Raw genomic sequence first — 19,808 nt, 5'->3', positions numbered from 1 at the left:
GATCTCTCAGAGGTGTCTCTGACAAGAGTTGAAAAGTTCACGAACTGTCTCAAGGGAAAGTTGTAGTCACTTGAACACAGGTGCATGCAAGTTTCTTTGGAGTTCCGTGGGAAGAGAATTCCAGACCATAGGCCTGACCACATATTCCTGGAACATACTGTTTTAAGCTATTAAAAAAAAAAAAAACGTGGAAGATGGCACTGATCAGAAGGCAGGAGAAATTCTAACCTAACATGCTTTAGGAAGATAGCATTTAAATAGACATCACCTTCTCTGTATCCTTCCTGCAGAAATACATCATTTCCTCAACGGAGTGGTACTCTCTCAAATTACCATGTAAAATGCCAGTGTGCACGGGCACGTGCTAAGTCACCTCAGTCGTGTCCAACTCTTTGCAACCCCTTGGACTGTATCCTGAAGGTTCCTCTGTCCATGGGGATTCTCCAGGCAAGAATACTGCAGTGGGTTGTCATGCTCTCCTCCAGGGGATCTTCCCAACCCAGAGATCAAACTCGCAGCTCTTACATTTCCTGCATTGGCACGTGGGTTCTTTACCAGCTGAACCAGCTGGGAAGCCCAAAATGCCAGTTAGTAGGTAATTTAAAGGCAAGGAGGGTTTGGTGGGAATGTATCTATTCCTAGTTATAATGCTAGAAAAACATCTGCTGACTTTCAGGTACTTAATAAACTCATAGAAAATATTAAAAGATTAAAAATCGTTTGGTCCCCTGTCACCAGTCATGTTCAGGGAATATTAAGTTCCCCCCTTCACAGCAGGCTTTCCAGGTGGCTCAGTGATAAATAATACACCTGCCATTGCAGGAGACATAAGAGATACGACCCCTGTTTTGACCCCTGGGTTGGGAAGATCCTCTGGAGTAGGAAATGGCAACCCACTCTAGTATTCTTGCCTGGAAAACTCTGTGGACAGAGGAGCCTGGCAAGCTACAGTCCATGGGGTCACAAAGAATCAGACATGACTGAGCACACAGAAAAATAACGGTTCACATTCTTCCTCCCCCATTGTTCCGAACCTCACTAGGGATCAAAGGTAAAGTCAAAAGCCCTCCCATACTGGACCTCCCAAAATCTCACCTACGGCCCCCTACCCTTGTGTGAAGCTCCACACACTGAGCTCCTCCTGCTCCCCTCACAGAGCTGTTCACTTGCTCTTCCCTCTGCCTGAATGCTCTTCCTCTATATCCACCAAGCTCACTATCCATCACGTCCTCCAGGTGTCTGCTTAAGGCTGCCTCAGGCCCCCAACCACTGTATTTGAAGCTGAGCATCAGCACACACAGACACACAAACACCACTGATGTTCCCAGCACTTCCTATCTCTCTTTCCTGTTCTATTTTTCTCCATAGCACTAATCTTCATTCAATTATTTTATTTATATAAAGTCACTTATTTATTTTATGTATTCTCTCTCTCTGCCTCTTTCTTTCCCCACCAGGAAAAAAGATCCACAAGGGCAGGGTTTGTTGCTGGGTTAATTCACTGCTTTACACTCAATGCTTAGAACTAGCATACCTGACATGTAATGGACACTCAAAACTATTCCCTGAATGAATGAAGGGCAGAAATGGCCAAGACCGCTCCTTCTCTGAGTCACTGAAGGTGATAGCCATGAGTTGTTAGGTGTCACCATAAGTGAATATGACCATGTCTCAAACCCTGGAGACCTCAGAAGGCATAAAAGAAGGGAAAATGTAAAGGTCTTGAGAAATGGAGGATTTCCTGTCACATCAGTAAACAAAGGATGTCACAGTGATGTTCTGGCTCTCCAAATGTGAATTCCTGCACCTTACGGGCACTCAGGAAGGAGAAGAATACCCACAACCTGGCAGCCATTAGGCTGTAGCCACTCCCCGCAGCGAGCTCTGAGCAGCTCAGGATATGAAAGCAGGATACTGGCTCCAGATAGCTGAGGTGTATGTGAAAGGAATGATTCGAGTGAGCCCAGGCTCTTTCATCGTCCCATAAATAGAAAAGTGCTAAATTTTTTAGCTTGGTTAATCTGGTTTTACTTCATTAACAATAACCTCTTGATGTTCAGACTACCTGCTCTTTGTTGCAAACGTCTATATAACCTGATTCCTCCCCTCACCTCCTTGGAGCAGTTCTCTCAGGGTCACTTGAGATGCTGTCTCCTGGGCTTGAAGTCCCAAAAACTTCCACCAAATAAAACACAACTCTCAACTTTTAGATTGTGACTATTTTTTAAGTCAACAGGGTCACCTGAAGATCAGGAACATATAATCTCGACTGTGAACAAGGCTACACAGCAACATGGATACTGTAGGGAACACACACATTTGATGCATATGTCAACCAACCATGCTTAAATATACACTTCTCATAATACAAGGCACGGACGATAATGAACTGGTTAAGACAGAACCAAAATTTAGTGCTCAGTCTCTCACCCGGAGTACATGGGGTGAATAGAATTAAAATTCCATTCACATGAGAGCAGGTGGTTATCTTAGGTGGTTTGTCCAGCCTTTGGGAGGGAAGCTATGATTAAGAGATGGCTGCATGGAGTCAGTGAAGAATCATCTCCCCTGGGTCCCCAGTTGAGAGGCACCAAGCTCCAAGGTCTTTTCCACCCTCAGCACTCTCCACTTCTCCCCATGGCTCTGAATACCACCTGATTGAGTCTAACCCTCTTGACATGTGCCTCAGGGCTCTCCAAAGTTGGCCCCTAAGCACCCTCCAACACACTCTGTCCATCTGGGAGCCTCGTGAACTATTCCTTGGCCCCTAGAACACCATTCACTTCAATGCCTTCACGTCATTGCCATATAGTCCCCTTTTACTTGCATTTCTTTGCTTTTTCTCTTCACCTCTATTATCTCCCAGCTCTTCCTATCCTAAAAGTCTAGCTTATACTTTATTCCCTCTGAGAAGCCTTCAATTAGAGTCAAATGTGACCATTCTGCACACCCACAGTATCATTGTTAAAGTGCTACATGAAAGACAAGAAGAGTGCAGCTTATATTGAAGTTCATCTGCCTAACTCCCCCACAGCAATTCTTGAAGGCAAAAAAATATGTCTACTTATGGAAACCTTACACAGTAACTTGAACAGAGTAAGTTTTTAGTAAATGGATTCAAGTCACTTGGTGAGGTGAAATCCTTAGAAGCAAAATGAAGCAGCAATATGCATTCTTAGCTAACTGGACAAAGATATCCGAAGATGCTAGATAGCTGCTCATGGTTTCCATCCTGAAGACAGTGTGTTCCTAGGAGCTTATAAAGGAAATAATGGGGATCTGAAAGATACTTTGGAATTTTTTTTTTAAGTATGGAAATCATTCTTTTATTCATGGTGAGAAAGTAAACTATCAGAGTAACAACACTCTAATAACTCACTGAGGATATTTAAGCAATGACTAGATGACCTCTCTATGGAGTTATCATGGAAAGGCTTCTCCATCTGCTGGGAGGTTGGACCAGATATCTTCTAAGGCCCCATCACTTCCCAAAGTCCGTGAATCCAAGTGATAAATAGCCAATTTTTTTCTTATCCAACATATCCAAATCCAAATATATTAATTGAGAGTTATTACCTGTTTCCTGGTAAATTTCATCAGCTTTACTCTTGGAAAATGAGAATTTTCAACATAACCATGTTTTGGTGGTTTGAGTAGAACAAATTCACAGTCAAGTCCCTCAAAATGCTTGCCTGGAATTCTGAAATAGTCTTCTGGAAGTGCCTTGGAGCCACCTTCCTGGACTGTGAAATTTTGTACTGCCAGAGGAATATGTTTAGGGACAATATCCACCAGGATTTCAAGTCTGCTCACAGCTTGGAAGCCACTCATAACATCCAGTATAAAACGGTCCTGTTGTTGGTCAGGCATTGTCTGTACATAATGGATGTAACCATCATCAACATCCTGCTGCGTAAACATCAAAGGGAACTTCTCCTCTGTACCCACGCTACCCTCCTCCGGTAAAGACCTTCGAAGGTATCCATGCACTGGCGGAGTTCTAACAATGATCACTGCCTCTGAAGGAACAGGGTGTTCGTGCACAGCCTTGAGTGCACATTAACAACACAGAGACACAAAAAGAAAAACATTAATCTATGGAAGACCCTTGATGAACCAATTTTTTTTCTATTAATGTTCACAAATGGCTTAAGTTACAATCCAGGTTAAGACACAGTTTAAGCCTGGGTCTGTTCCAGTAACCATGCTAATATTTCGAATTTCAGTCCTGATCACAAAGACAAAGCAACATTTGAACAGCTACTAATGTATTATCAAGACATCGTTCACAGTGGCAAAAAACCTAGGACTCAGAAAATAGAGCTGAAAGAAACAAAATGGTATCTAGACAAGGAACAAAAGATAGTAGAAGAAGTAGCAGTTAAAGCACTAAAATTGCAAGACTTTAAAGGAAAGTCTATTTTTAAACTAGCTCAGCATTTTAAATATACATTTAATTTACTGATTCAGCAAAATTCATCTCAAAACTTTCTGTGACAGATTTATAGTCCATGAACTATGTACACCCCCTTGTGGTGAAACTTAAATTCTCTAAGATCCTGAAAAATAATTGAGAAAAAAGCTGGTGGGCTCCATATTCTCTTGGTCAAAACTCATTATTCAGTAAATTGCTCTGACTTGAATTCATTTCTGCTGCTGCTACTGTTCAGCCGCTCAGTCGTGTCCGACTCTTTGCAACCCCATGGACTGTAGCCACCAGGCTCCTCTGTCCACAGGATTCTCCAGGCAAGAATATTGGAGTGGGTTGCTATGCCCTCCTCCAGGGGATCTTTCCGACCCAGGGATTGAACCCAGGTCTCCTATACTGCAGGCAGATTCTTTACCACTGACCCACCAGAGAAGTCCAAATTCATTTCTACTTGATGTTATTGGCTGTATTTAGCAAGCAGGCAAACTCGTTTGCAGTCCTGAAGGTAGATTCAGAATAGCTTGCGTTTGTGGCCAATTGTCATAAATCAGTTTACGTACCCTGCAGGGATTACTCATTCTCCCCTAACTCTGATCAGCAGGGCTGTGCTGCTCGAGGCTCTCAAGTTGGAGCCTCAGGAAACCAGGCAGCTTCTGGTGTGAAGTCTCACCCTTGGCATTCCCCGGGTCTGGGCCAGTTTATCCATCAATTTCAAGAAACTACATAAGGCCACATTCAGAGCTAAAGAAATAAACTGTGTAATATAGTATCCTCGTCTGTTTTAGGAATCCTTTTTATGTCAGTTAAATTACACTTTTATGCCCTGCTTCACCACATTACAAATGTAACTCAGATCAAATCAAATATTGGCAGTGTTGCCATGAAAAATGAAAAAAGTAATGACTTCTTCATTGACTATAATATATACATTCCCTCTTCCTCAGGTTATTCTACATTATAAACATATATGCATACTCATGTGATCATATGCACACAGCTTTAAAATGAAGGGATTTTAGGATTCGTTATATTCCATTTCCAATAGAACAATTAGCAGTATCAAAATCATGGAACCGTCTGGCTTTTCTTCTCAATGGCATCTGCATTTTTAAAAAGTCATTCCAAATACCAGGAGAGAAATCATCACAAAAATAGCTCTCAGAAGCAAACAAAGAGATCATTTGTCCCTGTGGTTCCAGAGCGGGGGAGAATGATAGGAGCTGGGACCACCACCTACCTGAAACCTTCCTCTGCTCAGTTTTACTGGTTTTCCTTCTTCAACCACAAGAGTCTTGCTGTGCAGAATTCGCGTGTGATGTTGGTGGCTTTCTGAGTCCACCTGCACGTAGACTCCCACATATAAATGTATATCTTTAACTCGCACTGTTAGGTTGAACATATCGAAGCTGCCACTGCCGTCATGCCTGTAAATCACACGCCCTTGCTTCAAGTCATGCATGGAAAATGAGCCAGGCGCTGAGCTGCTGACCAGCACTCTGCCGTGCTTTGGGGGCTGCACAATATGGAATTCGATCTCGTGGTCTGTTCTGACATCTTGGTTTGTGGTGACACTGAGGTTGGCTGTCGTGAGGCTGCTGTCTTTTCCTCTCTGTACGAGCAGCCCTGTGTTGTTGACTACACGGACATAGGGGTCTGACACGCTGACCTCAAGGAGGGATGATGTGTAGTGGACACCATCGGTCACGAACAACACAAAGCGGGCCGAGTCTGCGCCCCGGTGCCTGAAGAGCACGCGTCCTTCCCGCAGGTCCTCTTGCCTGAACTGGTAGAGTTTCTGAGTTGGGTCACTGGCTTGCACCAAGTCCCCGTTCGGGATGCCCCGCCGGATGTAGAGCAACTGCCCATCGTCAAAATCTGAGTCAGGGTCATGGTAGCAGAGATCTGAGAGGGTCAACAAGCGCTGGCCGTTCCGCACAACCTGAAAGACCTTATCCACCATGCGCACTGGTTTCTCGTCATTCTTTAACTCCACAGAAATGGTGACTTTGATTTCTGTAGACAGATGCTCCATGTCAAGATCCCTGAACGCTCCCTCTTGGTCTGGTCCTGCGGTTGAGGCCACGAGGAGGAATTCATCACTCTGGGTCTCAGAGTCATCGTGCTCATATATCAGCCGCTCACCCAGGATGTCTTGATCCGTGAAGGCAGTAATGTTGTCCTGATTTCCTGGAGAATCTGAAGAGCGAATCAGTTTCAGCTTCCCATGTTGTGGACTCTTGGTGACTGTATATTGGAAAGTCCGATTGTCCAAGGTTTGAGCAAATAATTCCGACTTTGTGATTAATTTCCCTTCTCCTTCTTTTACAAGCAATCCTCTGTTCGTTACAATAATGTGCCTCCTATCTGCTTTAAAATTGATTCTGAAAGTATAATCTTTTGATTCTATGTGTTTTGCAACCATCAAGAACCTGAAACTATCTTGTGAATGTTCCCTGGGCCTCTCCTGTGGTTCATAACTTATCTTACCATCTGTAATGTTTTGTTGGCTGAAGACTGAGTTTGTCTGTAGAACTTCTGTGCCAAGTAGCAATTTTCCTTTCTTAGGTGGGGTCAGTAACTTAAAATGCAGTTTGCTCTCAGCTACTTCCACCCCCTCTGTCACGGCCTGTAAGTGATCAGAATTCAATACGTGCCTGTTTATTTTACTGATCTCAAGGGCAACATTTTTCAGAAGGGTAAACTTTAGCCACTGTATCGTAATAGGAAACACCAGCTCTTCGCTGCTTTTTCCTTCTATGTCAACTTTAAATTTAAAGTGATCCGTAACATTTTCTAGTTGCAAATCTTTGAATGTAGTACAGTACCGGATCTGACTCCGATCAACAGAATGCTGAGAAAAGGTACTGATTTGTTTCCACTCGCCACCTGGCCCTTGCTGCTGAATTTGGCCAAAGCGAGGTGGATAAGTGATAACAAAACGGGTGTCCACCTCAGGGCGTTCACCATTAACCTCCACTGACAAGTTGCTCTGCGTAATCAGAACCGAACCACCCTGCTGTACAGCCACACCTGTCCGATTGGCCACTGCCAAGTCCCAAGGAATAGCCATGACCCGCAACACCACCGTACTGCTAACCAGCTCTCCATCATTTGCTCTCAGAAGGATCCGGGAGTTTGCATGGCCCCTGTGCACATAGAAAATGTTGCCATCTCTTAAATCCCCATATGAGAAACCATTAATGGCTCTCCCGGGATCATTGATGTTTTCTAAAAACCCAGCATCTGAATTGAAGTTGCCAAGCGCTGAGACACTAAGACTCAAGGAATCTGTGTCTGGGTCTGAAACATGTATGATATTTGGAGTCAGTCGTTTCTTAGAATTCTCAAACACGAGAAGCAAGTTTCCTTCAGGGAGCTTAAGGTTTGGGGGATCATTTACTGGAATGACAACAATGTTAAACACATAAGAAACATGTCCTTGCAGATACAGTGGCACTTCCCTCTTGCTGTTGGAAGAGACTGAAAATGTGAAATAATCCCTAGGTTCTTCTGAACCGTCATGGACATACCAAACGTTCCCTTGCTCCAAATTCAACAGAGTGAAAACTTTCTCCGGTCCTTGCTCGGGGGAAACATCTAATCGAAGGAACCCATAAACAGGCATCTCCTTTATTTTAAAGAGTATCTGAGACTGATGGATACCCAAATCCTTCAGCTCCATATCCATCTTCATATGCCTTTGTTCCAATAAGGCTTGCCCACCTTCTTGGACCTCCAAGTTATTCAGGACCAAGAAATAGCTACTCACATCTTGAAGACTAGGCTTGCCCACCTCAGAGTCGGCAGTGGAAAGGGGAACTTCTGCCAGCAGCAGCTTCTCCATGGTTGTTGCAGAAGGGTTTTCATCATCACTGCCCTTCATTTTACACCCAGCAGATATATCTTTGGAAACAAAGGCATCCTTTAATGCTCTCTTTTCTGAGTTGGCTTCCAAGCCTCTTAAGCACCCTTTAAAAGAGATTCCTCCAGCAGATTTCCCAGGCACAGAGGCAAGTCCTAACCTCTTAACTTCTTCTCCCTTGTGTCTATCAAGACCTCCCACGAAGAGGGGGCCTGCAGATACAAACAGTTTGCTCTGCAAAGGCAGGTTTGTCCTTACTCTTTGTTCATCCACCATCAGGCCCAGGTATCTTTCAGTGAATCTGAGTTGAATATCATGCCACTGGTTGTCACTAACTAAGCTAAAAGAAGAGAGCTGAGTATCACTCCTATTCCTTCCTACATGAGCCTTCAAAAAACCTTTAACTATTTCCAAAGCAACAAAATCTCCTTCCCTACCTGACTGAAATAAAAGCAAGGCTTGTTGAGTTCCAGTCTGCAAAGCAAATTCCAACAGCCCATCCCGTTGGACCTTCCACTCTGGGAAGGTGACATAGGATCTGGAGCTAAAGAAATTGATGGCTTCATCCTCCCCTGCAAAAAATTCATCACTGCATCCTAGTGACACCTCATAGACTTTCTTAAAACCAGGGTAAGATCTAAGAGAGGAAAGGATCTCCCTCTGGTTAAACACCACATCCTCCATACAGCCACGGAAATTGGGGAGCTGTCCATCGAGATATGAGACTTCAAGTCCACCGTGGCCCGCTATGTAGATTCCATGCTGAAAGTGCAAATTGTGCATCCCACCAGTGATCCGGCCAGTCATCTCATAATGTTTGTCAATAACCAGAGAGACATGATCCTTAACACAGTACAGTTCCACTAAATGCCAAGCCAAGTCATCCACACGAAGTCTTTGCTCAGAAAGAAGAACTAGTTCACCTGTCCCCAAATTCACTCTCACCTGAAAGACAAAGAATCATAATTAAGCAATCTCATCTCATAGTGTTTTATTCAGAAAATATGGCCATTCACAAAGATAAAGAAAGAGAAACCTGGACATGGAAAGCCCTTCCCACACTTATGGACTACATACTGAAATTAAAATGTTTTGAGTTGGAATATTTACGACATGCTTATAAAATTGGGGAAGATCTCAACCCTTACATGTGGCATCTAATTTTATTCTAGTGAAATAACAATAATCAAGTGTTTTGTTCTCTTTCTCTCACTGTTCTTCCCTCCAGTAATTGAATCATTGTACATTTCTAAAGATTAAAAAAAAATCTTACCCGTAAGTTTCCTGATAGAATTTCTATTATACAGTAGTCATTTTCCCCAGCTGCAAGAAAAAGTAATCCCTGTGGTTTGCTGGTTTGAAATTTTAATTGAAGAGATAACTCAGAGGAAACTTCTATGATATTGAGCCCCACGTAGCTTTCACCATAAAAAGATGCTGTAGGAAAAAAAGAAGTCAGTAAACTTATTACACAATGACTGTTACACTTATATTGCCATCTCCCTGCAGGAGAGACCCTGCTGAAGACAGCTGCCGTACCCAAGGCCACACCTGCTTCCTGGGGTAGCCCACAGATATGTCGTGGGGGTATAAACGCTGTGTTCTCTTATTCCAACTCAGGACACTTCTGATGGATCAGTCCCTCTTCAGAACTCTCAAGAGGGCAGAGTCTTCTACTGAAACTGAATTGTAAATCTGCTTCTCTATCTACCCAATTCTGCTTCTTTCCCTTCTAAAGGGGTTAATCCCAAGTCACTGATGGTGAACTGGTGTTATCGTGAAAGGGAACACACTAGCCAGCTCTGAAATATCAACCTATGAGAAATATAGGGCAAGTAGTAGCAATGAGATGGAGAAGGCGATGGCACCCCACTCCAGTACTCTTGCCTGGAAAATCCCATGGACGGAGGAGCCTGGTAGGCTGCAGTCCATGGGGTCACTACAAGTCGGACACGACTGAGCAACTTCACTTTCACTTTGCTCTTTCATGCATTGGAGAAGGAAATGGCAACCCACTCCAGTGTTCTTGCCTGGAGAATCCTAGGGACAGGGGAGCCTGGTGGGCTGCTGTCTATGGGGTCACACAGAGTCGGACACGACTATAGAGACTTAGCAGACTTAGCAGTAGCAATGAAAACAATGGAATTGGATGTCTACTGATAAGTTTGAATGAAGCTTTGGAAAAAATAAGGAAAAACTAGGAGAGATTAGCTGACAATTACAAGGCAGGTGTGAAAGCCAAAGGGCTTCCCTTGTAGCATATAAAGTCTTTCTCATCTCCTACAGCAGGTGGACAGGGGAAGTTGAGACTCTCACCCAGAAAATGGCATTGTCGGCTTCTAACAAAGTTCAAGTTCCAATCATGTCAGGCTGCCTCTGACAAGTCCAAGGCTTTGTTTGGGAAAGAATGGAAACTTGACTTATGGGATGGGGACACCTGGATTGATGCTCAAATACTCTGTGTCCCTAGATCCCTCTGAACACTCTGATCCTGAAGAAAAGACCCATTCCCTGATTAAAGTGATCCTCCCTTTGCTGAAAGAGGATGCAGAAACCTCTCCCCACAAATAACATGTAACCCCTGAAGACACGCCCCCATCTCTCCTCCTGACCACTATACCCAAAACAAAGCCTAAGTCACAACATAACCTGCATGGAGACATGACTAGACCCTACAGGAGCTGCAGGACCTGTCCAGAAGGTAGTGCCAGCAGCCAGGAAATGCACATGGGACCAAGGATACCTAATCAAGGGGGTAGGAACATAAAGTTAAATAGGGAGAGTTTATAATACTTTTGGGGGCACATCCCCAGGGATGCAGGATGTAACCTGCTGGCACAGACTGCTGTAAATGATGTGGACTCACAGCTAAGGTAGATCCTAGAAGCACAGAAAGTGCGATGACCCAGCCTGAGACGCACATGACAGAACTGCCATGACGGATGGATGGTGGAAGCAGAGATTCAAGGGACAGAAGTGGTACATCCAGAATTGAGCATGGGCAGGACCAGAAGCCCTGAGCAAGCTACACGACATGGTGGCCTGGAACTTCATGTCATCACCTTTCTTGCGTCAGCACCTTTTCCTCAGCTTGTGAGTCTGGCTGCCCAATAAGGGAGAAACCCCTTACTGCCAGCTGATGGAAGGACCAAACACCAAAGCCTGGTTCACGGCTGAGTCAGCATCATCATGTGCATGCAGACTGGAAATGGATCCCCACTGCACTACAGCTGCTCTTAGGCGTGGCCATGAAACCACCAGTGTGGGAAAATTCTCCCCAAGGTAAAACTATGGGCAGTATATCTAATCATTCGGCTTATATGGAGCCAGAAGCGGCTTGAGGTTGGAATAACGACTGACAGGTAGCAGCAAACAGCCTGGCCAGACGGGCTTCCTGGGTAACCCAGCCTGCTTCTCCTCTTTGCTCCTACAACATTGTGCATTTGTTTATCCTAGCGTGTGCCTGGATAGATATTCATCTATCTCCTGCACCAGTCCATGAGTTTCCTATGATGAGGGACTACAAGTCTTTTGCCTTCCTCTCTCCAGTACCCAGCACAGTACCTGGCACCCAGGTGGTATAACAGAATTTTGGTAACCCATTTAGATCTCTTTTAACAGGTTGGTACATCCATCCCCCAGCTGATGAACTCTGTTATCCAGAAATTTCAGTAAAATCATACCCTCTGTCCTGGAGGGCAACCTCTAGCCAGTGACTGATTGAAAGAGGTGTTTTGCTCTTCATATTCCAGAGCTGAGATGAGACCACATCTTTGCTTGGTTTCTTTTCCTGCCCTCTCTGCTTCCATCACTTCCTTAAAGTTCTCTCCTGGTAGCACTCACTCAATTATTCACTCCCACTAGAATCCTTTCCTAAGCCTCTCTCTCTAGGGAATCCAATCCAAGCTAGGTAGGTATCAGGCAATCATTTATTGAACCAAACTGAACTAAACAATAAACCTTCATTTTATGGTTGAGTCAAGTCAGGCCTAAAGAAGCTTATGGACTTAGGTAAAGTCAAAGTTAATTTGAAGCAGAGCTAAGACAAAACCTAAGCATAACCAACCACCAAGCCAGTGTTTTTTGTTTGTTTTTTTTTCACCAAGGTACAAAGTTGATACAGAGATGAACACAATCTCCTTCAGACTTTCTCAGATATGCAGAAGCATCTTTTTTCCTCATTAAAAACAGCCATTAATAATTAAATTCAATAAAACTAGAATATAGGGACACAGTCATAAAGTTGAATGAAGCAATTACAAATCCACTAGCTTATCCTTCTGGTTCTCCCGTTACTGAAACCCCCCACTCCAATTTTCGACAGACTTAGAGGGTGTATTGTTAGGTTTTCAAAACCAGGAAATGTTTTCTAAATCATAAAATCTACTGCTGAGAATGACTAAGTAACCTTAATAAACAACATCCCTATATTTTCCCATGTTTCACCTCTGGCACTGAATCAATCCCAGTCTCAGCTGGTGGCTAGAAATTTCCATTGCCTCAGGGGAAAAACAAGGAAGCAGGTTTCAAACTTCTGGCCTGACAGCCTGAAGCCACATACTTCCAAGTCAACCCTAACTTTTGTGGTCCCTAGTAAGTGCCTCAAAATCAGAATAAAAAGCGAGTAAAGCACAAGTAAAACTGGTTTCTAGAAAAAGAAAGGCAATCTCTACCTGCAGTGAAGAGAAAGGTGTGTGTGGGTATTTTACAGGAGGGTAGCGAATCAAGTTGAACCAACAAGTCAGAGCAACTTCCTGATTTTGTGTCCTTAAATAAGTGGTGAAATGTTTTGAATAGAAACCAAAGTTTCGCCGTGAGGTAAAATACTTTGCGTGGAAGGTTTCTGTAATTTCTCCCAGGTCGGTGACTATATGATTCATTTTACCTACTTTAGAATTGGTTTCCATTCCTTCTTTCAAACTATATCTTCCTGGATTTTTGTTTGATTTTGGTTTTACGTTGAAGTTTTTTGGCATTTCCTGTGTGCCAGGTACTATGAGGGGTTGGTTGGAGAATTAATAAGACAAAGGAACTCCCAATCTATCACAGGAGAAAATTGTTTAGAAAAAAGAGGGTATCCAAGTGATAGTAGAAAGGACTAGAACAGAAGCTTGGCTTGAGCCCAGTGAGGTATGAGGGAAGGAACAATCCATTAAGGTCTCTCCCTGGCAGATGTAAATATCCCATCCCACATGCATATTCTGTCCACACAGACTGTTTGGTCCTGAGAATTCAGTGGTGACTGAGAAAGACTGCATATCAAGCAATTACAGTTGCCTGATTATTAACCAGGAAATCAGACCACAACAGAAGCACTGGGGCTTGTCAAGGAGGGTAGACGGAGGAAAGGTGTTTCAGGCAAGGCACTGGCTTCTAGGAAGAGCTGGTGAGGGGTGGAGGAAAGGAAGAGGAAAGAAAAAAAGTGGGAAGAGAGAGAAGAGAGGAACCAGAAGCTCAGTGTGGCTGAGCACAGTATAAGGAAGGAGTGGGCAGCCAGGATAGAAGCTACAGAGGCACGAGAGGTTAGGGGGCAAATACCACCGCATCCATTTGAGGCCTTCCCTGAACTTTCAGTTCAAAGTGCATGTGCACAGCCACACACACACATACACACACACACACACACACACACACACACACACACACGCTTACAAAAGGAGACACCCAGTCCCAGAACCTCACTACTCCTTTCAAGACTCGTACTTGAATCTCTGATTATCTTCTCTATTTGTCTTCTGGGTTATTATTCGGTCCCAAAACCACACCACTCCAAACAGAAGGTAAGACTCTGAGGCCAGGAGCCTTTGTTGATCTTGATCACAGCTCCACCGTGCACACAGCAGTGCGGGGCACATTAGGCACTCTGTAAATGATGGCTTAGAAGCCAAGCTGAAGAGTTTAGACTATCCAAAGAGGGCCATAAAGGGGTCACTTAGGGACACGACATAACCAGATTGCAATTTAGAAGAGGACTCTTGCTGAAATGCAGAGAATGGACTCAAGGGGACGGTAGAGTGGGGGGAAGCAAACAGAGGGGAGAGGTAGGCAAGTTAAAGAGATATTTAAAAAGCAGGACTGTCAGGTGAGGGAAAGGGAGAGGCCAAGGGGGCAATCCAGATTTCTGGTTGAGTAGCCAGTTATTAAGTGAGGGAACCTGAGAGAGGAGCTTTAGTTTTCCTTTGTTTTGTTGTGTATATATGACAGGAAATTCTCAATAAATGTTTAGGGAGCAAATAACTGACTGATCACCTGGATCCCGACTTACAGGGGTGGGTGACTTACAAGCCATAATAAGAAGGTTGAACCTTATTCTGCAGATAGTAAGGAAGCATTATGGTTTTCAGTTGGAAAAAGACATATCAGTTCTGTGTTTTAGAAAGATCAGTCTGGTGATTATGCAAGGGCAAAACAAGAATAGGATGGAAATTAAACAGGAAAGTATTTTAAAGAAAGATTTCAGAACTGTTTGCTTTCACTGAAATTAGAATTGTCTTTTCATAATACAGTATTTTTGGTAACTTTATATCATGACTTTTTATGTACTGTGTTTCTTCTAAAATGTTCTATAGATGATATGGCATAAGCATAAAAACTTATTTTTTTAATTAAAATAAAAAACCACCAAAGCAAACTTCTCTGCTAGAGTATTTGCATTATACAGATTCCTAAGATGAAGTCCTAAGAGAAGGGCTGAAGTTATAAAACAGCTCTTATTCATGCTGTATCATTTGAGTGGAATAACTTCACTTGGAAAGGAAAGCCACATTTTACTCCACAAATGCATCCGTAAGAGCCTTGACAGTGTTTCACCATGGTATTGACGGCCCATACTTTATCAAACTGATGTTGAGTATTTATTCAAGAGATCACTAACTTTACGCACTAGCTTCCCAGGTGGCACTAGTGATAAAGAACCTGCCTGCCAATGCAGGAGATGCAAGAAACGCTGACTCGATCAGTCAGGAAGATCCCCTAGAGGAGGGCATGGCAACCCACTTCAGTATTCTTGCCTGAAGAATCCCATGGACAGAGGAGTCTGGCAGACTACAGTCCATAGAGTCACACAGAGTCTAATAACGACTGAAGCAATTTAGCTCACATGCACACAAGTTAATCCACAGCACTCTAAGAAAGAAGAAAGCTTACAAATGTGAAAAAAATTAGCACAAATATCTAACATGCCCTAGGAGGCCTAACCTCCTTTATTCACTGAAAGCAAATCCCAATAGGGAAAGTTCTAACAGTCTCTCCCACAAGGGTCAGGTCCACTAACATTTAAGTTAAGAAAGAAAATCAGTGAGTGAATAGATACTTGCTCCACGGCTGCAGGCTGGGCAGCTGACCGGGTGTTCACTAGCCTGGGAGGGTGGGATGGGTCCCTGGCTCCACATCTCTATACTAAATGTGTTGCTGACACAGTTGGGAGGGTGGCGGAGAAGCAAGTAGTAGGCCCAAGGCCACTGTGAGGATGGAAATCTTAAGTTTCCAGGAAAAGCTGGAGCAATCCACAGCCCTGGAATCCTGGCTATTGCAGAACATGTTGCACCAGCCTCTCAACTTTCATTCATTCCCCAAACATCAGTCTCCATGCCCACTGTTCGGGTTGCAAGAGAAAACCAGCACTTGCCCTGCCCATACCCCCTCTCAATGGGGCGTTCTCTAGGCCTGCTAAAAATGGTCAGAAAGATTGTGTCCCACACAACTGCAAGGGGAGCTAATCCTGTAGACGTTGTAGATTCCTACAGAAACCCCTAGAATTGAGGCAGTGGTCATCCTGGTCCCCAGCCACCTCGGGCTGAGCTGACAGCTCCCTCCTTAGTGACCGCAGAGCTTATGTCCTATCCTGAGTGACACTCAAGACATTTCTGTGTCTGCTCCCCCGCTGTCTAGGAGCTCTCTAGGCCCATCCACAGGCTCTAGAGTGAGTGCTGGAGCCAGGCTCGCTCTGCTCATGGACAGAACCTTCTCTAAAGCTCCCAGCTCCCCTGCTCTCTGATGGCACGTGCCTTCTCCTTGACAATCAGAATCAAATGGCCCTCGGAACTCTGCTCAATGATATGTGGCAGCCTGAATGGGAGGGGAGTTTGGGGGAGAATGGATACCCACGTATATATGGCTGAGTTCTTTTACTGTCCATCTGAAACTATCACAACACTGTTAATCAGCTATACTCTAACATAAAGGGCTTCCCAGGTGAGGCTAGTGGTAAAGAACCTGCCTGCCAATGCAGGAGACATAAGAGACATGGGTTTGATCCCTGGGTGGGAAGATCTCCTGGAGGAGGGCATGGCAACTCACTCCAGTATTCTTGCCTGGAGAATCCCATGAACAGAGGAGCCTGGAGGGCTAGTCCATGGGGTCACAGAGCTGGACATGACTGAAATGACTTAGCACTCATGCATACTCTACTATAAAATAAGAAGTTTAAAAACAAACAGAATTAAATAGCCCTTCATATGATCTCTTACTAGTTCAGACACTCCCTCTATAAACTTCCTATTGCTGCTGTTAGGGCTTCCCTGGTGGTTCAGCTGGTAAAGAATCCGCCTGCAATTCGGGAGACCTGGGTTTGATCCCTGGGTTGGGAAGATCCCCTGGAGAAGGAAAAGGCTACCCACTCCAGTATTCTGGCCTGGAGAATTCCATGGACTGTTTAGTCCATAGGGTCACAAAGAGTCAGACACAACTGAGCTGCTAACAAACTGCCACTAATTTAATGGCTTAAAATGATACACATTGATTGTCTTAAAGAGTTCTGGAGTTCACTGAGCTAAATCAAAGTGTTTGAATGCCTGCATTCTTTCTGGAAGCTCTGGGGGAGATTCTGTCTCGTTGCCTTTTCCAACTTCTAGAGACCATCACATGCCTTGGCTTGTGGCCCCAGCCAGCAATCATACCACTCTGACCTCTGCTTCCATCACACCATCTCCTTCTTTGATTTTGACCCTCCTGCCCTCCTCTTCGGAGAAGGCAATGGCACCCCACTCCAGTACACTTGCCTGGAAAATCCCATGGGTGGAGGAGCCTGGTAGGCTGCAGTCCATGGGGTCGCTAAGAGTCAGACACGACTGAGTGACTTCACTTTCACTTTTCACTTTCATGCATTGGAGAAGGAAATGGCAACCCACTCCAGTGTTCTTGCCTGGAGAATCCCAGGGATGGGGGAGCCTGGTGGGCTGCCGTCTATGGGGTCACACAGAGTCAGACACGACTGAAGCGACTTAGCAGCCCTCCACTTATGGCACCCCTATGATCACCTTTATGGCCCTCTGAGATAATTCAGGATAATCTCTCCACCCTCAAAATCCCTAATTTGATGACATCTGCAAAATCCCTTTCACTAGTAAAATAATATAATCCATGTTGAATGAATTAAGATGTGACTACCTCAGCAAGAGTATCTGTAGTATCCCCAATCTGCTTACCAGACAAAGGTGACTTCCTACTGTGATGAGACTCCATGAGGACATAACACCCTGTGTCATATAAACACTGAGAGCAGCATTTATCTAAGCCTTTGTCAGCCATAAATTGACACTTGCCATCTACCTCTACAAGGACTAAATCAGTTGCTACTGCAGCTGCTGATTTTCAACAAAACACCCTCTGCAAGGAGTTCAGGGTGGAGAGTAGGATTGAGGCATTCTGTGCTCTGAGAAAAACTTGCAGAACAGGTCCTCAGATAGTTAGATATTTTCAGGAGACGATTTTATAAGCCCATTTCTTGAGTCTCCTCACATCTAGAAAAGCACTAAAATCCTTCATGGTGATGACTGCTCCTTGTGACTAGCAAAAATCTTCTGTAGAAAATAGGTGCTCGAGTGCATGCACTCCACCTTCACCAAAATCACGTATATACTGACCTTCCCCACTACCTCTCTGGAGCAGTTTCTCAGAGCTATCTGAAATGCCGTCTCCCTGCTGTCTCCTCATTTTGCCCCAAATATAAAACTTAACTTGCAACTCTCATGTTGTGCGTTTTTCAGTTGGCATCTTCAATTAGATTCTTCAAAACAACAGCCTGAATCACCCAAGGAAGAAAGATAAATTCACATTACACATCTGGCTAAGCAAGAATATATTTTTCAAAGTGCCTGAAAGCAGCTTTTGGTGAGACCTCAGTATCCAATATTCGTCACACAATTACAGTAGAGGGTGAAGAACAGTATATATGTTAAATTATATGCTATGGAATTCTTCACTCAATGTATGCTCAGTCACTCAGTTGTGTCCAGCTCTTTGTGACTCCGTGGACTGTAGCCTGCCAGGCTCCTCTGTCCATGGAATTTTCCAGGCAAGAAAACTGGAATGGGTTGCCATTTCCCTCTCCAGGGCTTCATTCAGTAAATCTCCTCTATCCATATTCTGTACCCCTCAATGGATATCTAACCTATTGGGTCTTTCTCATGCCCAAGCTAATCGCACAGATGAAGAGACAGGAGAGTCATTAGTAGGAGAGAAGGGAAATGAGCATTTATCCAGTAGTTTCCAGGCTGCCATGTCTTGCCTGTGTGGAGGTCTTGCCTGCGTGCGTGATCAGTCACTTCAGTCATGTCCAACTCTTTGTGACCCTAAGGACCGTAGCCCACCAAGCTCCTAAGTCTGTTAGGAGAAGCATACTGACTGAAACCGCCCACCCTGCCCAGGCACCATAGTAACTGTTCACATGAGTTGTTTTAGGACAGGAGGTCCTGGTAAGGAACACAGAACTAATAAGCTACCACCAACTGGAAGAGTTCAGGAAAGGTCAAAAGGAGACACCACATGTGAGATCACCTCCCAGAATCCTCTCTGGCATCCATCTTGGCTGAACAAAGCATGCACCACCAGGAAGGACTCTGAGTCAGATGATTGGCTAAAGACAACCTGGAAACTAATTCCATCACCATAAACCCCAAGACTGCGAGCCACAGAACAGTCTTGCTGACTGGCAGAGCAGTTTTCCTGGGTTCCCTTGCCTTACTGTTCTCCACCCGGCTGTCCTTTCCCAATAAAATCTCTTGCTTTGTCAGCAGATGTGTCTCCTCAGACAATTCATTTCCGAGTGTTAGATAAGAGCCCACTTTCAGGCCCGGAAGGAATCCCCCTTCCTGCAACAGGTCCATGGGATTCTCCAGGCAAGAATACTGGAGTGAGTTGCCCTGCCTTCCTCCAGGTGATCTTTCCAACCCAGGGATTAAACCCCCCCACCCCCACCCCTGTGTCTCCTGCATTACAAGTGGATTCTTCGTAAAGAATTCTGAAGAAGCATTTATCATCCCAGTTTTACAAAAGCAACATCAAGACCAAGATAAGTAATTTTCCCAAAGTCACCCTGAGAATAGGTGATGACACCCAGATTAAAGCTCAAATCCACCTAATTCCAAAGCCATAGGCTTCTCATCACCCCACAGGGACCACTCAGATCCCTGGCCATGACCATCACCACCTCACCTATCCCCCAACACCATTCACTGCCCACTCAGATCCCCCTGGCCTGCAGCCAGCACCTTCCCTCTCAACGATACACCAAAGCCA

The 19,808-nt window shown here is 44.5% G+C and overlaps 1 protein-coding gene across 3 annotated transcripts in view; it reads right to left on the bottom strand.

The window, feature by feature from the left end:
* LOC102413667 (chondroitin sulfate proteoglycan 4) overlaps nucleotides 1-19,808 on the bottom strand; it is a 71,669-nt gene that overhangs the window by 50,619 nt on the left and 1,242 nt on the right. For 2 of the 3 annotated variants that reach the window (XM_025270530.3, XM_044932733.2), the window contains exons 2-4: nucleotides 9,565-9,728; nucleotides 5,667-9,236; nucleotides 3,577-4,047 (exon numbers count right to left, since the gene is read on the bottom strand). In XM_025270530.3, the coding sequence (XP_025126315.3) occupies nucleotides 3,577-4,047; nucleotides 5,667-9,236; nucleotides 9,565-9,728 (4,205 nt within the window). The remainder of the gene's footprint in view (nucleotides 1-3,576; nucleotides 4,048-5,666; nucleotides 9,237-9,564; nucleotides 9,729-19,808) is intronic. The other variant, XM_044932734.2, reaches the window with a different exon arrangement.

Source organism: Bubalus bubalis, chromosome 19, assembly GCF_019923935.1.
Source record: "Bubalus bubalis isolate 160015118507 breed Murrah chromosome 19, NDDB_SH_1, whole genome shotgun sequence".
Lineage (NCBI taxonomy): Eukaryota > Metazoa > Chordata > Mammalia > Artiodactyla > Bovidae > Bubalus > Bubalus bubalis.
The sequence above is the reverse complement of the archived record's forward strand: the minus strand, read 5'-3'. Positions and strand labels throughout refer to the sequence as shown.